Source organism: Selaginella moellendorffii, unplaced genomic scaffold (assembly GCF_000143415.4).
Source record: "Selaginella moellendorffii unplaced genomic scaffold, v1.0 SELMOscaffold_21, whole genome shotgun sequence".
NCBI classification, from domain to species: Eukaryota; Viridiplantae; Streptophyta; class Lycopodiopsida; order Selaginellales; family Selaginellaceae; genus Selaginella; species Selaginella moellendorffii.
The window spans coordinates 257,101-275,920 of record NW_003314282.1 but is presented as its reverse complement, the minus strand read 5'-3'; the positions used below and the strand labels follow the sequence as shown (position 1 = coordinate 275,920).

At 42.9% G+C, this 18,820-nt stretch overlaps 1 protein-coding gene across 2 annotated transcripts; it reads left to right on the top strand.

Moving 5' to 3' along the window:
- The first annotated feature begins 75 nt into the window (after positions 1-75).
- On the top strand, positions 76-7,943 carry LOC9637781. 2 transcript variants are annotated; one of them, XR_002992752.1, is made up of 15 exons: positions 76-1,324; positions 1,393-1,990; positions 2,040-2,469; positions 2,530-2,675; positions 2,733-5,600; positions 5,651-5,869; positions 5,926-6,126; positions 6,179-6,382; positions 6,429-6,578; positions 6,633-6,977; positions 7,038-7,353; positions 7,403-7,514; positions 7,562-7,740; positions 7,799-7,855; positions 7,925-7,943. XR_002992752.1 is itself a non-coding variant. In XM_024678186.1 (14 exons), exons 1-13 carry the CDS (start codon positions 81-83, stop codon positions 7,692-7,694), a joined length of 6,966 nt encoding a protein of 2,321 aa, XP_024533954.1. In that variant the 5' UTR covers positions 76-80; the 3' UTR covers positions 7,695-7,740; positions 7,799-7,898. The 2 variants fall into 2 exon arrangements, 1 of the variants encoding a protein (XP_024533954.1); XM_024678186.1 differs by lacking the exon at positions 7,925-7,943 and having other exon boundaries at positions 7,799-7,898.
- Positions 7,944-18,820: the final 10,877 nt, after the last annotated feature.

Below are 18,820 nucleotides of genomic sequence, written 5' to 3'. Positions count from 1 at the left end.
CATCCCAATGGTTAGACAATGTGAATAGCCTCAATCTTTAACTTCTTAGAACCCTAAACTGTGGTCTAGGGTTTTAGGCAATGGAGGACGACGAAGAGGAGGGGGAGGGGATTGCGCAGCAGGGAATACAGCGACCGGTGATGGACGGGGTCGTGACAGGGATGGTGAGCAACCAGATGCTGGAAGTGGTGATGGGATTGTCGTCCAAGGCCGAGGAGCAGCAATCATCGGCCCTGGGGAGAATGCGCAGGATCCTCCAGAGCGATGGCGATGGCGATGGCGGGGGTGAGTTCTTGGTAGATTATGTGCTCGCGTCTCCCAAATGCGTGGAGCTCAAGAATGCGATCGAGGCCGGGCCCAAAGCTCGCATTGCCGTGTCCACTCTCGTGGTTCTTGCCGAGGTATTTCGGCACCCGGCGGGATTGAGAGAGAGATCGAGCTCTTGTTCTTCCAGAGATGGGGAGGAAGGGAAGAGATCGCTGGCAGTGCAGCTCAGGCTCGACAAATTCGCGCTGTGGATCGTGCAAACGAAGCTCAGCGATGTCTACTCGCATCTCTCGTCGGGGCAGAGGAGTCGAGAGAACGGTGCTCTGTGTCTCATGTCGGCGATCGTGTCGCGAGGGAAGCTTATCGCCAAGCAGGTAGCGTCCAAGTTTGATTTCTCGCTGGAAGCTCTGAAGAAACTCGCCAGGAATCCAGCCAAGAGCAAGCAGCAATCCTCGATCGCTTCGTCTTCTTCTTCCAAAGGTGACAACACTCTCAAGCTTCCAACTCGAGCTTTCTTCATCGATTTCGCTCTGTCGTTCTTGGTGGCGGGGGATCCAGGTCTGCTCAGGTGGATTCTCCAGAAACGCGTCCTCTACGCTGGAGTTCTCCACGGCCTCGCGAGCGATGACGACGACACAGTCACTCGCGTGCTCTCCATTTTCAAGCGAAAGGTGCTACACGCTTCTTCTTTGGTACCGCAAGGCATCCAAGTGGCTCTCTTTGGTGATGCTTCCTTGGAGCAGCTCCAGAAGATTACTGCTCGAGAGAGGCCATCGGAAGCAGTGGATGTCGCGCAGGAAATTCTCCTGGCGGTTTGCACGGATCCGAGGCATGGGATTTGTCCCAGTGGTTCTTCGTGGGACGAGTTTCAAAAGAGTAGTGGACAGTATGGAGGTGGTTCCGGGAGATTGCTCAGGTTAATGCTGAAGCTCAAGGCCTCAGAGCTGGATACTCACAGGGAGCTTCTACTCGCTATTGCAAATGCCAGGCCACTGCTAGCGGCTGCTTACATTGATGCGTTTCCTTATTCTTTGGAACCTCGGACGTCTACAACCTGGTAGAGTAATCGCTTTTATGGATTGTCTTCGTTCTAACTGGAGTATCTTTTGCTTTCTCGTCTTCCAGGTTCTCGGCTATGTCGCTCGTATCTTCCTTGGTGAGAATCGCAAATGCCGAAACACCATTCGACAGATACTCTGGAACGGCACCTCCGTCAACTGAATCGTCTGTAGTGCAGAGCTGCCTTCGTCGGGTTTTGCCGCAAGCGTTTTCACGGCCATTGGTCAACAGGGCCCTTCTTCACGACGACAGTATGGTGACGCATGCCTGTTTGAAGCTGTTGCTGGAAGTACTTGCGGTGCTGGAGAGGCTGCTGCAAGCCATACAAAGTAGACGACAAGGCTCCGAGTTTTCAGAAGATTGGATGAAACTTGGAACCTACATCCAAGACAAGGCGAGGACGGTCTTACCAGATGGTCAGACTCTGGTATCTGTGCATTTCTCGTTTAAAAGCACCACAGGCTCCAAGAGGAAACGCGACGATTCTCATGAAGATGGCGTGAAGAAGAGGTTGAAATCTTCCAGCGGCATCGCAGTCAAGCTTGAGCACAAGGAAGCAAGCTTGACAAGATTGAAGGAGATATGGGGAGAAGACTTTGCCGAAGAAGAAGATGGCACGACCTTCTTGCAAGCTAAGCTACTCGATGTCTTCCGTGCGTACTTGGTAAACAAATGCTTTCCATTTTACTTGGTAATTGACGTGCATACTGTAGGTTGTTCTGCCTCTTGCGCTAAGAGACATCAACTTCGATCCTCTCAAGTTCGTACCAGAGGACGCGAAGTGCCTTAGTTCGTCTCAGCAGCACTCTCTTGTGGCACTGTTGCTGTCAGCAAGACGCTCAGGCGCGCTGGGGGATGGTCTTTACACGAGTTTCAAGCTGCTGACCAGGCTAGTGGTAAGCTTGAAAACCGTTGAGTTACGCCAGAAAGCTCACGTTCTTCTGGACGAAGCCTTGCTCAGCACTGGTGCGTTTGAAAACAACCCGTACGAGATCTCGGTTTGGCTTCACAACTTGCCTGGTTGGCCGAATGGTAGCTTGGACGAGACCATCGCTACGTTCCTGTGTGACCTGGTGCTGAACGTCGGGAGAAACCTCTACAAGTATATGGACCAGCTGCATTCTCTACTCACGAAAGGAACTGGTGGGTAAGCCACTGCTTTGCTTTGAAACGTGTACTTACTGCTAAGTTTCTGTTCTCTAGGTGATGAATTTGGACCTTTGGTTGTCTGCTCATTGGATGCGTTCGTGCGTCTTGCCCGTCCTGAGGCCAAGAGCTTAAAGATACCTCAAAAGGCAGCTATATCAGCTTACCTCGCGAATGTTTTAGATTTGCTTTTACATTCTCAGGTTGGTCCTTGTTCTTTGTTTTACTTTTTGATGTAGCTAAAGCGTTGATCGACATAGGTGTACCCTCGCAGTTTGGCCATGGTTATCACGTCAATGCTGAGCAGCAACTGTGACCCAAATGCGTGCGAGTGGACTGCGCTGAAACTGTTGCTGCGTTCACTTGCGGCTACTTTTGTTTCGGGAAGAAAGAAGAGTGTTTGCCGGAGGGAAACTTGTTCGTTTAGCAAGTTGCAAGATCTCTTGGAAACGTGCCGCGAAGACGAGTCTACTCCAAGCGCCGTCAAAGCCTTTGCGTTTGCAAGGTCTTTGTATTGCGTTCATCCTACGGAGCTCATCGCGAATTTTCACCAGCTCCTGGAAGTATTCAACGCTACCTTCGCCGGTGATTTTACAGTTCTTATGTCTCTTATTGGAGCATATCCTGAAGTTTTATCCGAGGTGCCAGACTTGTTTTCTGCGGACCCGAGCTCTATGGAGACCGACGGTCACCAGGTACATTTACTGTCTTCTCTACTTCGACAGTGCTCGTTCACGGTCCTGTTTCGGGCTGCGTGTTATAACCATGGGAAGTTCTTGAACGTCCCACTGATGGAGAGTATGCTGCTGGAAGCTATATCACGCTTATCGGACGCCGACGTTATAATTTCCATTCGAATGCTCTTGCATAGTATCAACGACGAGTATGCTCGGGGTTCAAGGCAGTACGACGCTCATTTTAAGTTGCTGGGAGCAATGGTAGCCTTGAGCCAGAGACTACAACCGGGTGACATGGAGCAGCTAGCGAAAGACGTCTTCTCTCATCCCGTGATCAGTGTCCAGTTTCTATCAAAGGAGACGCAAATTCAGGAGCAGCTTCAGTGGAAAATCTGTCCTTCAGCTGGCCATGACGAGCTAAAACAGATGATGGGAACTTTTATGAAGTCGCTACATCCGCTAAACTATCACGTTCTTCTCTTGCTCGAACTCTTGTTATCACACTCCGGGGACTCCTTACGTAGTTATTGCGAGGTTCTGACTCAACGAGCTACGGAAACATTCATCGCAGAGCTGGAAGAAAGTCTTTCCGAAGGGAAACAAGTCGTCCCTTCGGCATCACTGTTGTTTATCTCGACCCTGGCGCCGTATCTCAACCGGGACTTGTTCGTGAGGCTCATGGATGCGGTCCTAAGCAAAGTGGTTTCCAAAACTACGTCCGGAGAAAAATCGTCGTTGCCCGAGATGGTTTCGTATCAGCAGGTGGCCTTTTATCTTTCGAGCACTGGCTTTCAAAAGTGTCAAGACTCATCGGAGGACAGGCGGTGGTATGAAAGTCATGGAGATCTGCTCGCTCAAATATTCAATGCAACTCTCGAGCTTGCCATGGTATCGTCGCTGGAGATTGCGAGTTCGTGCCTCCTTATGGCTATGAAGGTTCTTCTGCCAACGAAACTCCTGGCAGCGATCGTACCTGTAGAAGTCTTGCACTGCAGCATGCGAAACGCAAGCAGAGTGAAAGCTGAGATTGTCACTCATCTCGTGCGAGAGAACCCGGTGATGATGGTGGAGTTTGGACGTCGGGTGGCTGGCTTGAGTTTGGAAACAGCAGAGCAAGGATCTAATGTCTCGGAAAGCGATCTTCTGCAACTTCTACCGGCGGCTCGGCACTTTCTCGAGAACTCCAGAAGTTTCAAAGGCTGCAGTGAAGACATCGGCATTCAGTTTAGCAAGGTCTACGGTGATCTTCTCGCGAAGCGTTTTATCGACTGGGATACTACTTCCGGCGTCTGGGATCAAGGTGAAGAGCACTATGAGAAGTCTTTTCTCGCGACCAGCGTGAGCGTCTTGGATCTAGCAGCTGACATCCGTCCTCTTCAAGCGAAGCAGAAGTCTCGTATACTTCGTTCACTGTTACACGATACGACGGTGCTTGACACGGCCTCATCGTTTCCAAGCTTGACAAACAGGCTGGTTGCCAAAGCTAGTTTGGTGAGGATTCTACTTCTTCAACACGAGCAGGGTGATGAATCATCGACTTCCGAGGCGTTGACATTCATCTCCGTCTCTCTTTCAACGATGGCTATGGTCTACAAGCAGTTCGATGGCAAGCAAGGTGAAGATAGTAGAAGTTTGGTGTTCCTCGAAGAACGCCTCCTTGGCGCCTGCTCTGACGCAGTGGAGCGGCTTTTAGCTGCCAGCCCGGGGCTCGTATACAAGTCGATCAAAAAGATGGCGAAGACGCTTTTACGCTTCAGGTTTGGCAAGATCGAGGCAATGCGAGCGCTTCAACGAGTGTTTGTGAAGCTGCTGGAGATGTTTAAAGCGGAGGACGGTGCACAGATTCGCAAGCTGGTTACAGACGTTATGGACTTCGTGACGGGTCATTCGCAGTTTGTCCAGGCGTTGCTGGCGAAGAGTAAAGCGAGAGGCACTGCGCTTACTGAAATACCGTCAATTCTTTCGCTATTTAACGACCGGGGAAGTGAGGGTGAGGTGCCAATCGCGGTCTCGGAGGAAGAGGCGAGGTTTCATATCGTCAGACTGCTGCGGGTGCTCTACGCGTTCCGAGTTCGTCACAGAGAACACTTCAGTGTCGGGGAGGCTTCGAGGCAGACTTCAATGGAGCTGGAATCGCTTCTCTTGGTAGCCTATGGTGCAACTTTAAGCACTCTCGACCAGGAGATATTCTGTTTGATGCACGAGATCGAGACTTCAGAAGGTGACGGGTTCTCGGGAATGAGCGAGATGGATTATCTCTGGGGTGACGCTGCTCTGGAGAGGCGGAGAGACAAGACGGAGAGTGGCGGTGAAGATTTAGTCCAGGAAAGCCTCGAGGAGATGCGAAAACGTAGGTTCAAGGAGGATCTTGCGCTGAATCTGAGGATGTGTGGCCTCACGGCGTTGCACTTTCCCATGAAGAGAGACATGTGGACTCCAGAAACTGTCCAGGTAAAATTGTTTTCTCTGGTTTGGAGATTTATGCTTTTGTTGCCCCGTAGGTATTTGATGATTCTCGACAAGAAGAGAACGCGGAAGTTTACGACCCAGCGTTTATCTTGCCGTTCGCAATGCATGCTCTCTCTGTGGGATGCATCGATGCTGAGGAGTTTGTACGGTCGGGTTTCCTTGCGATTGCGTTTGCGAGCATGAGCTCCAGTTTGGAAGCCATGCGAAAATATGGCTACGAGCTCCTCGTGGCATTTAGCACGCATCTTGAGGTACAGTTCCTGTGAGTTCTTTCTTGTTTTCTAAATTCTTTCTCTATGAATCACAGGTGCAGAGTTTTAAAGGAAAGTCCCAGATAAACACACTGCTCGTGTTTATGAAGAACGCTATCAGTCAACCATGGCAACGGATACCATCCGTAATCTCTTTGTTTGCAGCCGAAGCCTCCTGCATTTTATTGCATCCTGAAAGTCCAAACTACGTTGTTGTTAATCGGTTTATACTGCGATCCCCCAGCATAGATTTACAGGTACGTGTTGTTTCTTCTTTTACTCATTTAAACAGAGCTGATTTTCTCACAGGCCATTCCTCTTTTCCAAACTATGTTTACAAGCGGAAGCACAAATTCTCGCGGCGAGAGAAACTGGATTGTGAAGCTGCTGATTGCAGGGCTTGTTTCATCGGCGGACGCTCTTATCTATCGTCGGCAGTTTGTAGCTGAGATACTGATGAGCTTTTGCACGTCGGCAATGGCAGATATCTCTGCTCAGCAATGGACTTTGAAGGCAAGTTAATTTAATTCACTCATTCTCATCTCAGCTTTTTATACAGGTCTTAAGGAGAGCTGCTGCAATATCTTCGTTTGTGAAAAGCCTTATAAATAACACTGGTCTGCTTTCGTGGCTTGCTTCTTTAGCAATCACCTCTTTGAGTGCACCATCTATCAATTCCGAGGACGGAGATGCAAAATCGTCTTTTCAGGTAAAAGAACAGTTTGCTTTTGTCGCCAGCTCTAAGAGCAAGCAATAATCGCAGGTTATTGAGCTGCTTCTGTCAAGTAGGGGAATCGAAACTCTTCTACTCGCCGAGGGCACTGAAGAGCTCTCAAAAGTCGCGTCAATGCTCCTCCATTTCGTCAGCACAGTGACTCCAACGTCCTGGGACGTGTGTGGCAAGCCTTTGTTTCGAATCGTAAACACCGCGTTGAGGCTCTCACAGCGAAGAAACAAATACCAGTCGGCTTTCAACTTGTCCTGGCGATGTCTGCACGACATAGCACAAAGCGTCCAAGCAGAACCTTTCTTGAGCGACAGGGAAACTAGACTCGGCGCGCTCGAGTGCTTGTTGCGATGTCCACCACCTGAAGCGCGTGAGGCACAGGTAAACATCGTTTTTCTTTTATAGCTTAGCAAACGAATTCTCTTCTTTTCTGAATCTCAGGATCACGAAAGCTTCTGCTCGATCACGAGGTGGGCAACGAGTGAATTAAATGGCACCGAGTCGATCGCTCCCGTATTTTTCCGCTGGTGTTCGTCTGCGGTGATCCTCGGATCAGTGCCAGAAAACGAACGACGAGGTTTTACGTCTTGGTGGTCTCTTTTCACGTACTTGAACGCTAAGAGAGCTTGCCTTCCTTCTTTCGAGCCGATGCTTCCCAGGCTTTTGTTGTCCGTGAGTTACGACGGTGACGCGGGAATGGCTGGCCTGGTAAATGTTCTGCTGGTGGTTCTTTCTCGCCTCTCTAGCCTCTCTAGAGGTAATCTACTTTGTTTTCATTTTTGTCGATCCTTGACCATATAATGCAGAAAGGGAGGATGATGCTAATCAGCGGTGGATTCCAGACGAGATGTATAACGAGCTGAAAGTTGTCTTGAGCGAGTTGCCGTGTCCGGAAGAATTGCATCCTCTTTGGCGATGGTAAATCAAACTTCTTCCATTCCGTTGTAATCCTTTTGAATGCGCAGGGGATATCACAGAGCATGGTCATCCAAAGAGCATGACGGTGAAGTTTATAGAGCAGTGCTGACACTTTTGCAGAGATTTTATGCTAGTCCGGCAAGACAAATCTCGCAGCTGGAAGCGAGCTGGAAGATTTGAGAAGGGAGTGGCTCCGAACAGAAAGTGGCCATCTTCAGTGATGCAGGTGGAAAACTTTCATTCGTTTTTATTCTTTTTTTCAACAGTTATTGGAGATTTTGCAGATCGTAGATATAATCTTTGCTCTTCTACCAACCAGTAAAGAGGACTCTGTCTGATTGGTAGGTTCTAATTGATCGCCCAGGCATTGGGCTCTTTCTTTTCTATAAGGTCTGCTTTAAGCCATGCAGGTAATGAAACTGCACAATTGGTTAGTTGTGTCAATCTAGCACCGTGTTTTACACCAACATTGGAGCTTATCTTCCCTTTAGGGGGACTGCTGCAAAGCGATCCTGTCTGGATTTTATGGTGGAATCCCACCACAGATCTTCCTCTCACAGTGGAGTTGAATTGTGATCCGCAGGAGCTGGATCCCCAGGCTCAACCTCCGGGACAAGGCCTCCAGTCTGTGGCGCGCCAGGCCGAGTCTGGGACCAAGACACTCTCGTCTTAGATGTGATGCTCACAAAGCGTGGATGTGTGCACGCTCTGCTTTCTCTCAAACCGTGTCCTTCATTTGGTTGGAAGTCCTTGAGCTTTCCTTGCAATATGACAGCTTCTTTGCTTTGTGTAAGAGTGATTGTGTTTCATGTTGTTCTTCCCCTGTTTGAGTCTGCTCCAAGTTCTGAGAGGGACATTTGTTAGAGGGAAGGTGAGTTTGCAGACATTTAGAGCCTTTTAAGGTGTGTTTTGCAAGTTTTCTTTGAGAGTGGTATTTCTGTTTGGCATCTCTCATGGCAAGTCCTGACATTGGGCATTTGTGGTGATTTGATTTTCCATCTTGCTCAGACACAGCACTAGCATGTTTTCACTTCCACTCTGCTCAACGTGTATTTATAACATTTCTAGACCTCAGCGCAAGCTATAGTTTCTGGCAGCAATCTCCATAGCCAAGTTCTTTCTCTTTGCCACAGATACCAAGAAGGGGAATCATTCCACCTTGGAATTGTGTGCAAGCTAATGATCCACCACCTCAATTGATGTGAATCTAGAAAAGATGGCTCATCCATGTTGCAAGGTTCACATGTTGCAGTGAGGCTTGGAGCTTATCTTCTATGAGCCAGACATTGGGATCTTAACGATCATGTTGCTGCCTTCTCGTCCTATTGCTTGATCAACCACATAAGAGTACAATGTGAATGTATTTATACAATCCATGTGAGGGAAAGTGTGGCACTGGGTTTTGGCTTTGGAGGCTAAGGAAAAGCATATGAATGGGCATAAAATTCTGAAATCACTGCAAATGCCGGGTTGTAGCAAGTGCTCCCAAAGAATGAAAAATTCTTGGCTCCTAAAATCTTTTAAGTTTGATGTAAAGATCTCATGGTTGTAAAATCTAAGAAGAACCTTAAGAATTGTCACTCACCAACATCCACAATCTTGTAGAGACAAAAATGTGAATATCTTGAGCTCTAGAACATCACAAATTGTGAAAAAGAGTGCATCAGAAAACTTTTAATGCCAAATACATGGCCACAGAAGGAAATATTCACCGAAATTACTCAAAATTGAGTGAAAACAACATAAACCACCTATTATACTCAAAATAAATGAGAAGAAGTGGGAAATTGCTCCAAACTTTTCAAATTGGTATTAATTCTTGCATGAAAGCACATGGCAGAAACATCTACAAGAGACCTATCTAATGCACTTAATAAAGATGAAAATGGCAATGAAACTAGAAATAATTAATTCCCCAAAGTTGCGGCCATATAGTATGTGTGATAAAAAAATACTAAAACTTATGATTCTTTGCGAATTCCTTAATAAGAAAGGACTTCCATGAAAGATAAAAAATCAAAAGGAGAGATCCTCAAAAGAAATTTCAGAGAATGCTAAAAAAACTCTCACTTTTAGAGCTCTAGAACTCAATTGTGAAAAAAGAAGAAAGAAGAGAGCAAGAAAAAATAAAAAATCTCTCACTTTCTTGATGAGTGGAGTGGAAAAAGTTGCTCTTTAGAATCTTAATGACCATATTTAAACACCCACACAAGTAATTCTTCAAATCCGTGCCAAAATCTCAAACTTAAACCTTCAAAAGTAAATTGTAAACATAGGAAGAGAAAAATATTTGCATGCGGCTTGATTCTCCACTAAATCATGTGTTTTTTAACTTGTTCGAAATAGAAGGAAAAGTCATTTCAATCCAAATAAAGCACAACCAAAATGAATGCTTCTGCCATTAAAAATCTTTCTAAAACCAAACAAAATGAAGAAAAGTGGAAAAACAATAGCAAAAACTTTAAATCTATGAACTTGCATTCTAAATTTGTATAAGGGGGAGATTTTATTAGTCTTAGAGATCCCTCAAACAAAAATTTAGTCATTAAAACTCTAAAATCTCTCTATTTGTCAAGAAAAATTTTTCATTCTCCAAAGAAAACTAGACTAGTTTATCATGCTGAGTTCACCACTTATTGGGAGATGAAAGCTATCTCCTAATTGTGAGACACAAGATCCTTAGGCCCCAAAGTGGAGCTAGAAGGGTGCCATGTGGTAGTGGCCAAAGCGAAAACCAAATGAGCGTAACACATTTGAACTAAAAACTCCAACTTAAAAAGTCAAGAGCGAGAGTAGAACTCCCAACGAAGTGCTTAAAGAACAAGCATGGAGCAAGCAATAAGTGAGTCTCTAGAAAATGGACACAAGAGGACTAACACATGACATATGGAAGTGTCTGAGATGGAGTTCGAGATGGACCTAAGATAGAGTCCGAGAAGGACCCGAGATGGAGTCTGAAGTCGAGATCAAGACCGAGACCGGGACCGAGACCAAGACCGGGACCGAGACCGAGACTGGGACTGAGATCGAAACCAAGGCCGAGGCCGAGACCGAGCCCCAACCCGAGTCCGAGTCCGAGTCCGAGTCCAAGTTTGAGTTTGAGTTTGAGTCTGAGAGGGTGAAAGCCCAAAGCATTTGTCTCCTAGACCCTAGGGGGTTTAGTGTATAGTATAGTGAGGGGGAGGACTCTAGTGGAGCCAATTCAGCTAGGAAAGGCTAGTTTGGCCCAGGAAGGTTGTGCCCAGATGCTGGGTGATGGGATAACCACTGGGAAGTCCAAGGCTAAAGTGAATACGGACTGACAAATGGGGTAGCTTGGTGAAGTGTTCAAGGGCCGGCTCTAGTTCCCTCGGGAGATCGACTGGCCGATGCTCCCAGTCCAAGTGTGGGTGGCACTACCTACTTGGATACTTGGTGTGGCTCAATGGAACCTCGCTCTAAGCCATGGCTAAAGCACCTAAAGGTGGAAGGCAGAGAGAGTACCCATGAGGCTTGTGTAGGGCCATGGTGTTCCAAAATGTTGTTCCAAAGTCCCAGTCTATGGAAAGGAAGGGGAGTAGCCCTCTAGTGTGGTGACCAAGGACACAGTCACATGGTGAGGAAGTCCTAGAGGACAGTGGGACTTAGTGGTCAGGCCCGTGGGCCTTGATCCAGTGGCAGTGTTGGTGAACACAGCCAAGGACAGAAAGGTAGTATAGTGACCAAGGACACAGTCACATAGTGAGGAAGTCTTAGAGGACAGTGGGACTTAGTGGTCAGGCCCATGGGCCTTGATCCAGTGGCAGTGCTGGTGAACACAACCAAGGACAGAAAGGGACTTGGTGAGGACCGGAATAGAGATATTAAGGAAGGTTATTCCCTATGTCCACAGGCATCTTAAGGATGCTAAAGAGTGGATTTGGGATAACCACTCGTGGACAAATGGCCTAGTCTTGGAGAGATGGGATTGCAATGCAGGTGGTGTTAGACCACCGATGTGACAAAAGGTGAATGAGTGTGGCCTAGTGTAACGGGTTCATATGTCAATGGTACCTTGGGGTGTCAGTTATGGGATCGGACATGTGGAGCACTTGGATCAAGTGCAAAGGTTGAGTGGCATGGATATCATTCTCGGGGCTAGCAAGCCCCAAGTCCTGAATGGGACTTATGGAGGTTGTGAATGAAACTCCTCCAAGTGGTCAGAGATGCGGTTAAGTGACTAAAGTAGAATGGAAAAATTAATCACTTACACTAATATCTTTAACTCAAAGTCTCAATTCCTTTTCCCCCAACCCTTGCTCACTCTCGTAGGGCTTTTGTAGTGCATGTGGTTTACACCTTTTATCCTATGATAATTTACTAACGAAGCAACCTAAACCCTCTATATGCCATGTGTCACATGCTACGTGTCCAAGAACAATGGAGCGGAACCTGAGTTTCAGGGCCTTGGACCATTGAATGAAGGGACAAAGCTAAATTCCTAAACATGAAGCTAAAGAGTGAAGGTGCTAGAGCACGGAGTAACTCTTAAGTGTATAGCCTAAAGAGTGAAGGGATAGAAGTACGGAGTGATTTGGAGCAGTTCTAGAACATTCAGCATCCCAATGCCAAGCCTAACATGCAAAATGGAGCTAAACAGAGTTTAATGCTATTTCAGCATATTGGTGGCTTAACGTGAGAATATGGGTACTCCATAAGTTAACATAACTTAGGCTTAGACTCAAGTTAGACACAAAACAAGGGCAGGTATGCAAACAGGAATTAGACTATACCTCAAGTTGGTTAGCTATGCCCAATTTACCCACTATCCCTACTATACATTTGGAACCCCCCATCGCTCCCCTGCCTTTAAGGAACTCACACTTTTGGCTTTCACCCTTAGTACAAGGAGTTAGTCTTTAAGGCTAACTCAAAACTTACTAAATATGGAATGGTGTTAGATTGCAAATTTAGACGTAGGACTAATACCATTGTGTCAAAACAATCTCTATATTCCGTAGATATGCCAAATTAGTAAATTTAAACACTTTTCATAAATAGCAATTGGGACCGAAGGTAACTAACATAAGGTGCATGATAGCAAGGGTATTTAGTAGATACGATAAACTATCATCTTGCAAATATTGACAGACCAAGCTCAATATTGCGGGGTTCTTGTCACTAGCTAGTGCAAGACACAATAAAATGGGAACTCTTTATTAGGTTAAATATGCTTAATTAATAATATGTAGGAATTCCATCCTTATGCTCATCTGGTTTAAGTACTCTCAGAAATGCCTAATTAACTCCACTTGCATAAGAGAGACTGATAAAAGGTCCACAATACCAACCTTCTGCTGTTGTGGCAGTAAGGAAAGAATATTTGAAAACACTAGCTGACAAATAACTTTTGATACCCCCAATCACATTTGTGACACTCGTCCCTTCTTCGGGAAAATCAACACCTTTGTCAATGCATACTTTAATTTAGAGCACCGCCAAGAAAACAACTCTAAAAAAAATTCATAGTATTCACACTTTATGAAAAATGCATCAACTTAAATGAGTTAAGGTAACCTCTTTGTCTAATGTAAATGCGCTACCAACTCGGATATCTTCCGACTATTACTGACAAGGAAATGAGTAACAGAGTTAGCCACCCTAGTTGCTATGGATGCCACCCAGCTTATAAAAGATGATAGCCCTTGCTTTAAGTGGAATAGAAAGAGAAGCGAGAAGTCCCAATCCTCATAAGCAACGAAACCAAACCCATCAATAAGGTTAGATAGACTACTATAAACAGATAGTTAGAGTTGTTTATATAGGTATACTTTTTTAAATGAAATAAGGAGAATATTGAAAAAGAGGCGGGTGATGTGACCAATCTACTCCATGACTAGAGATTTTACTATGCATATGAAGTGTCGAAGTCTGTTTACTTATACTAACATAAACCCAAAGATCAAGAGATGGACAATATCAAAGTCATAAACAATGATATCTTAAAGACTTAATTATCAATGAATAAATCTTAGATGAATTATTAAGTAAGTACATTTGCTAAACTAATATTATAGTATAAAAACCACCAAGATCATCATAATTAAAGAATATAGGATTCACCATCCAAAAAACTTCAGTAGCTAGTATGTTATCAAGAAACTCAATAATAAAACTTAATTATCAAAGATTATAGACAATATGCTAAACAACTTACGACAGACAACTAAAAGAACATAAAATATCATTGACTTACAAGCAAAATATTCATGAATATATCACCCAAAAGAAATAATATTTAATCTATCAAAACCAACTATACCAACAATTAACAGAACAAAATGAATGTGGTAAGACTAACAAACACTTGTTCATGCTAATTATTGCACTATCCAATCTAAATAGATGCCAATCAACCATACTAAGGGGTTTAAGTTTCTTAAACAAAAGTCAGTAACATTCTATTAATGTCTCAAACCCAAGAGACCAATCCAGAGAAAATCACAAAGAATAATGTGGCAATGTGAAAAGTCAAAAACCATCAAAGAGAATAACTAATTATCATAAAAGATTATTAATGAAAAGATGTATAATCATCGTCGAATAAAGAATTCACCATCCCGAAGAATGATAAATCATTCTAGATCAACATTAATCAATTAAAACCTTTGACAAGGTAAATGTAAACATTTGAATTTGGACTTCCTAGAAAGTCACCCAGCCTAATAGTACTCAAACTTAAGGATGTTTATTCCAAAACCTTTAACAAATTGGAAAAGAGAATGCACTATTAATAATGGGTCATTTCCCTTTATATGGATAATTTCTCAAGTCATTCCCTTTGGTTGTTTATAATATATTACCACCTTTGGTTTGTAAAAGCTATTGAGATTAAGGTGATATTCTCAATCATCATCATGTGCTAGTGGAACCTAATCTAAATTCTAACTGTCTAATGGTGAAATTGAAGCCTAATTTTGGCTGTTAGGTGGTGGACTTTAAGCTTGATTTAGAGTTTCTTCATTTTCCTCTCCATCATTGTTAACATTGCCATCATTGCTAACATTAATAATTTTTTCTTGGTTTAATGTAAAAGTCTCCTTCCCTAAGAGCTCTAACTCTTAAAGGCAATTTATTTTTTATGCTTTTGGAAATTTTATAAATATTATTATATACATTTCTCTATCCTTTACACCCTTTACAACAAGTTGAGTGAAAATTGGTGCCTTAAATGGCATGCCTCTATATTAAAGATATCTGTAGTCAATATATTTAGGAAAGATCTTAGAAATTGTGTTATACCTGTAAGTTGTATATTGCATAAAATAAAGCTAACCATATTAACAATCATAAGTTATTGTGCTTGTGAACTTCTCTAGTAACCACCCCTCTTCAATCTCTTCCAATAATGTATTGACGTGGATGTTAAAGAATATGAAAAGACTATTTGGATTGTCACCAATATGTGGTGCCAAAAATTTATCACTTTCACCTTTAGTTTGCTTCATAATGTAGATAGCCCTTTCATCATATTCTCAAATACTTTTAGCAATCTTTTCTCTCTGTTCATCAAGTAAACATTGAGGAACTTCAAAGTCTCTATTTATTTCTTATATAAAAGCTTTGATTTTGCAATATTGTAAATCATGTCATATGGAGTTTTGTTCATTGCAAAAGTAATATATATGTAATTGAGAAAAATGAAGTATATGATAATAAACTTACATTCATAAGCAGAAATTTTGACTAAAGTCTTTAGCCACTCCTTTAGCCTGTGATTGTCTACAATACATATTAATTTTTTTAACTTTGAAGACTTTGCATGTCAAATTTTATGCTAAATTTAAATGAGCTCAACCAAGAGTTCTTCCCAAGTCTTTCCAGATGCATAAGTTCATGTACATCTACAAACCAAAACAACAAAAAAAGGCCTTTATAGAGTGAAGGAAGACATACCTTGTTAGGAGATAAGAGCTATCTCCCAACCTCTCTAGCTCAAACTTTTGTCTCTATCACAAACTCTAGCTCTTTCATATGCCCTATCTACCCTTTTGCCCCACTGTCAACTAAGAAGGTTGACTCACTGTGCATTTTTCTCTTGTTTTTTAGAGATTTGTGTGGTTTGTGAGTTGGAGGAACTCAAAAAGGAAGTGAAGTAGCATGCTAGAGCCCTAGAGGGGAGATGCAATTGAAGTTGGTGAAGTTCAAGTGATTTTGGAGTTGAGAAGTTCTTGGCAATTATCTCACATATAGTGAGGATTTTAGAGTTGAAGATTTCAAAAAGGTTGAAGAGATTAGTGAGGGCTTTCCAACAAGCCTGAGATCAAGAACTTGGACATGTGGATTAAAAGATATTTTGGGACGAGCAATGGCAGTAGGATCTCGGGAATGAACAATTGCTATAGGATGATATGGGGTAGGAGAGTTTTCAACTAGGTTCTCCACTTGTTCCTCTTTGGTTTGCTTAATATGTATCTCATCCCTGTCCTAAGGCATCTCCACTCCCTCCAAAAGTGCCTCTACAATAAAGTAGAAACATAAGGTATTGCTAGGAATTTTTACTCATCAAACCTGGATGATACTTGAGGTAGAGATCAAGCTCAAAAGGTGACAATGGCACTTGCCTCCACAACTCCAAGTACCATGGACAAAGTTCTCACTCCTGCGCAATGGGACAATGGAACTCTAGCTCATATATGCCATCAATTAAGAGCTTGAGAAAAACACTTGTTATGTACACTAAAGCACTTGGGCAATAATTTAAATACTTACAGAAGAGCCATGATTAAATAAGCAAGTCAATTTCTTGCAATATACCTATATGCCATGCAACGTGAGAAAAATGGTTGGCCCAACTGGTTCTTGAAATACATGAAGCTTGAGTTGCCATCAAGAAGCCATCCAAGGAAGCTAGAACATATTCTGGAAGTGTTATGCCAGTGCGGGCACTAGTAAGGAATTTCGTATCCCATGCTTAAAGTAGCTTCTCAGCAACCGGAATATTCTGAGTGATATAGAGTTTCTCCTTCATCACATTTTCAAGTTTGCTCTCCAACCTCTTATTATTGTTACAATGCCAATTGTTGAAGAGCTCCAAACAAGAGGTTTGTTTGTTGAAGGAGAGTTTGCTTTTTGTGATGTTATAGATCAATTCTTCAGGTTCTTTACCATTTCTTGCAAGGACAAGGATTTCAAAGTGGAATGAGAAAGATAAAAGGGATTAACTTATTGCCACAAAAGCATATCTTTGCAATGCAATCCAGCCAATCTTTATCACGTCGGATGTTCACAATCACAAGTAGATTTTTCACCTTTGATTTCTTTGAGTTCAAAATGAGTTGCTCAATTTGTTGTAGTTCAAGGTTCTTTTGCACCTCATTTGTCACTTGTGTAATCTTCAAATATGAGTTTTGCTCAAGTTCATGAAAGAAAAGGATACCTTTGCCTAGACCACAACCAAAAAATCCATAGGCACATGATACCAAGTAAGCATGCTCATGAAAAAACTGTGTACGAACCAGCCTTTCCAAGTTTAACTCTCTCTCACTTATCACAAAAGAATGAAACTCTTTTGAAGGAAAAAGAACATAAAGATGAGAGGGAGAACAAGCAATCAATGCTATAACTTTTGTGATTAATCGGCACTTCTCACTCATAACCCATTCATTTCAACATTATTATTCCTCTCATAATCAATTACACAATCAATATGGGTGGCTCTTTAAGATTCTTATATATCTCTAGATTTTAAATGGTTGTATATTTTGTTAAAATAATTAACTTGTCCTTTGCAAGGACACAACTAATTTAAGCTCATAATACAGAAGAATATCTTTGTTCTTTCTTGTCAGTTTCTCCCCAATTTTTTTTCAAGTGCTCAAAATATGAGGGAATTCTACTTGAAGTTTGATCAAGAGCCTCCTATTATTTTCTCTAAGTGTGTTATAGGAGGGAGCTTCCTCTGCAGAAGATTCAAGCTGAAGCTGGGATCAAATAGTTTTGAGAATGTATGTCGGGATAAGGGTAATCAGATAGAAAAATCTATTCTTCACGATAGTGGTGTGGGAGATAATGGAATTCAGTGGGATCTTGATAGACGTACAGGTTAGGAGATTTTAATTACAAGATCTCCAAAGTGAGTAAAGGAAAGTGCATCAGTTTCAATGCCAATTGTGCAAGGAGTGAAGGAGGAATTTGTTATTCTCTCCAATGATGAAAGTGAAGAAGATGAGCTTCCCAAACAAGTAGGTGCATTCCTTCTGGACTAGTTTTTGAAGCGGTGGATAAAGCATTTTGGCAATCTCGATCATTACGGTTGGAATTGAAGGAATTCCAGTACATGAGAGGTAGAAAGCTTCTGTCTTCCTATAATGGGAATATATTCTTCGAATTTCCACCAGCCAGTTTTTCAAGTAGGAAGAGGGGCATGGAGACACATTTTGATCCACATAATTGGTGCAGAGTAAAGATGACCCACTTCTCCCATTTCAACAAATCTGTGTCCATAGTCCATTATGGTGGACAATTTCAGTGTGTTGCTGAGAAATGCATTTCTGATCATAATAAGAATATGTGTTTCTTTGAAGGCTCAGCAATCAATCCCCTTAGGCGTGATGAGGTTGCTACAGGGTTTAAATGTCGCAAATGTGGGGCAACACCTATGTGTCAAACATGTTGCAATGCAAAAATGTATTATTTTCTTCCACGGGATGGATGTTTAGGTAGAACAATAATGCATGTTAGATACCACCAACACACAATAGAGGAAGGGATCCATTGTGACTCTTTTCTCAATTTGAAGGCTACTGTTACTACAGAGGTTGGGAAGAAAAATGTTGTAATTCCAAAGTGTGTTCAACAGTTTGTACTAAAGGACTATGTGGTGAACACATTGCTACAAGCTGATAGCAAAAAAGAGTTCATGAAGAACAGCTTGAAGAGCCTACTTCAAAATATAGAACTGTAATAGATTTAAACAGGTATAAGGTTAATGCTTAACTCTACTTTATCACTAAAAACACTTTTATTTTGCAAAATAAAGAATTAGATGCAAGAAGGGTGAGATGGAAAGCTTCAATTTGGGTTGGATGTAATTTTGGAGTTAAAAAGAAAATGTCCCTATGAGTTTATTCATGGGAGCTTGTTTGTTGGCTAAGTGACTTTGACAGTCAATGCCCTTTCATCTTTAAGATGTCCAAGCCTTGGTTTTGCTTCTAGGATGGACCTTGTACAGTGAATAGATACGGATGGAGACGGGGACTTGGCTAATTCTTAGATCCATTTTGATGACATAGAATGAGTTTTAGGTTGGTCAATAATGGGAGCCCATGTTTATGATCACAAGTATA

What these genes read in the sequence shown, in the direction of transcription:
- LOC9637781 (XM_024678186.1), top strand. Translation starts at nt 81, where the DNA reads ATGGAGGACGACGAAGAGGAGGGGGAGGGGATTGCGCAGCAGGGAATA. An exon ending in ATTTGCTTTTACATTCTCAG is followed by an intron (nt 2,676 to 2,732) that starts GTTGGTCCTTGT and finishes TGATCGACATAG; the next exon opens with GTGTACCCTCGCAGTTTGGC. An exon ending in CTGAAGCGCGTGAGGCACAG is followed by an intron (nt 6,978 to 7,037) that starts GTAAACATCGTT and finishes TCTGAATCTCAG; the next exon opens with GATCACGAAAGCTTCTGCTC.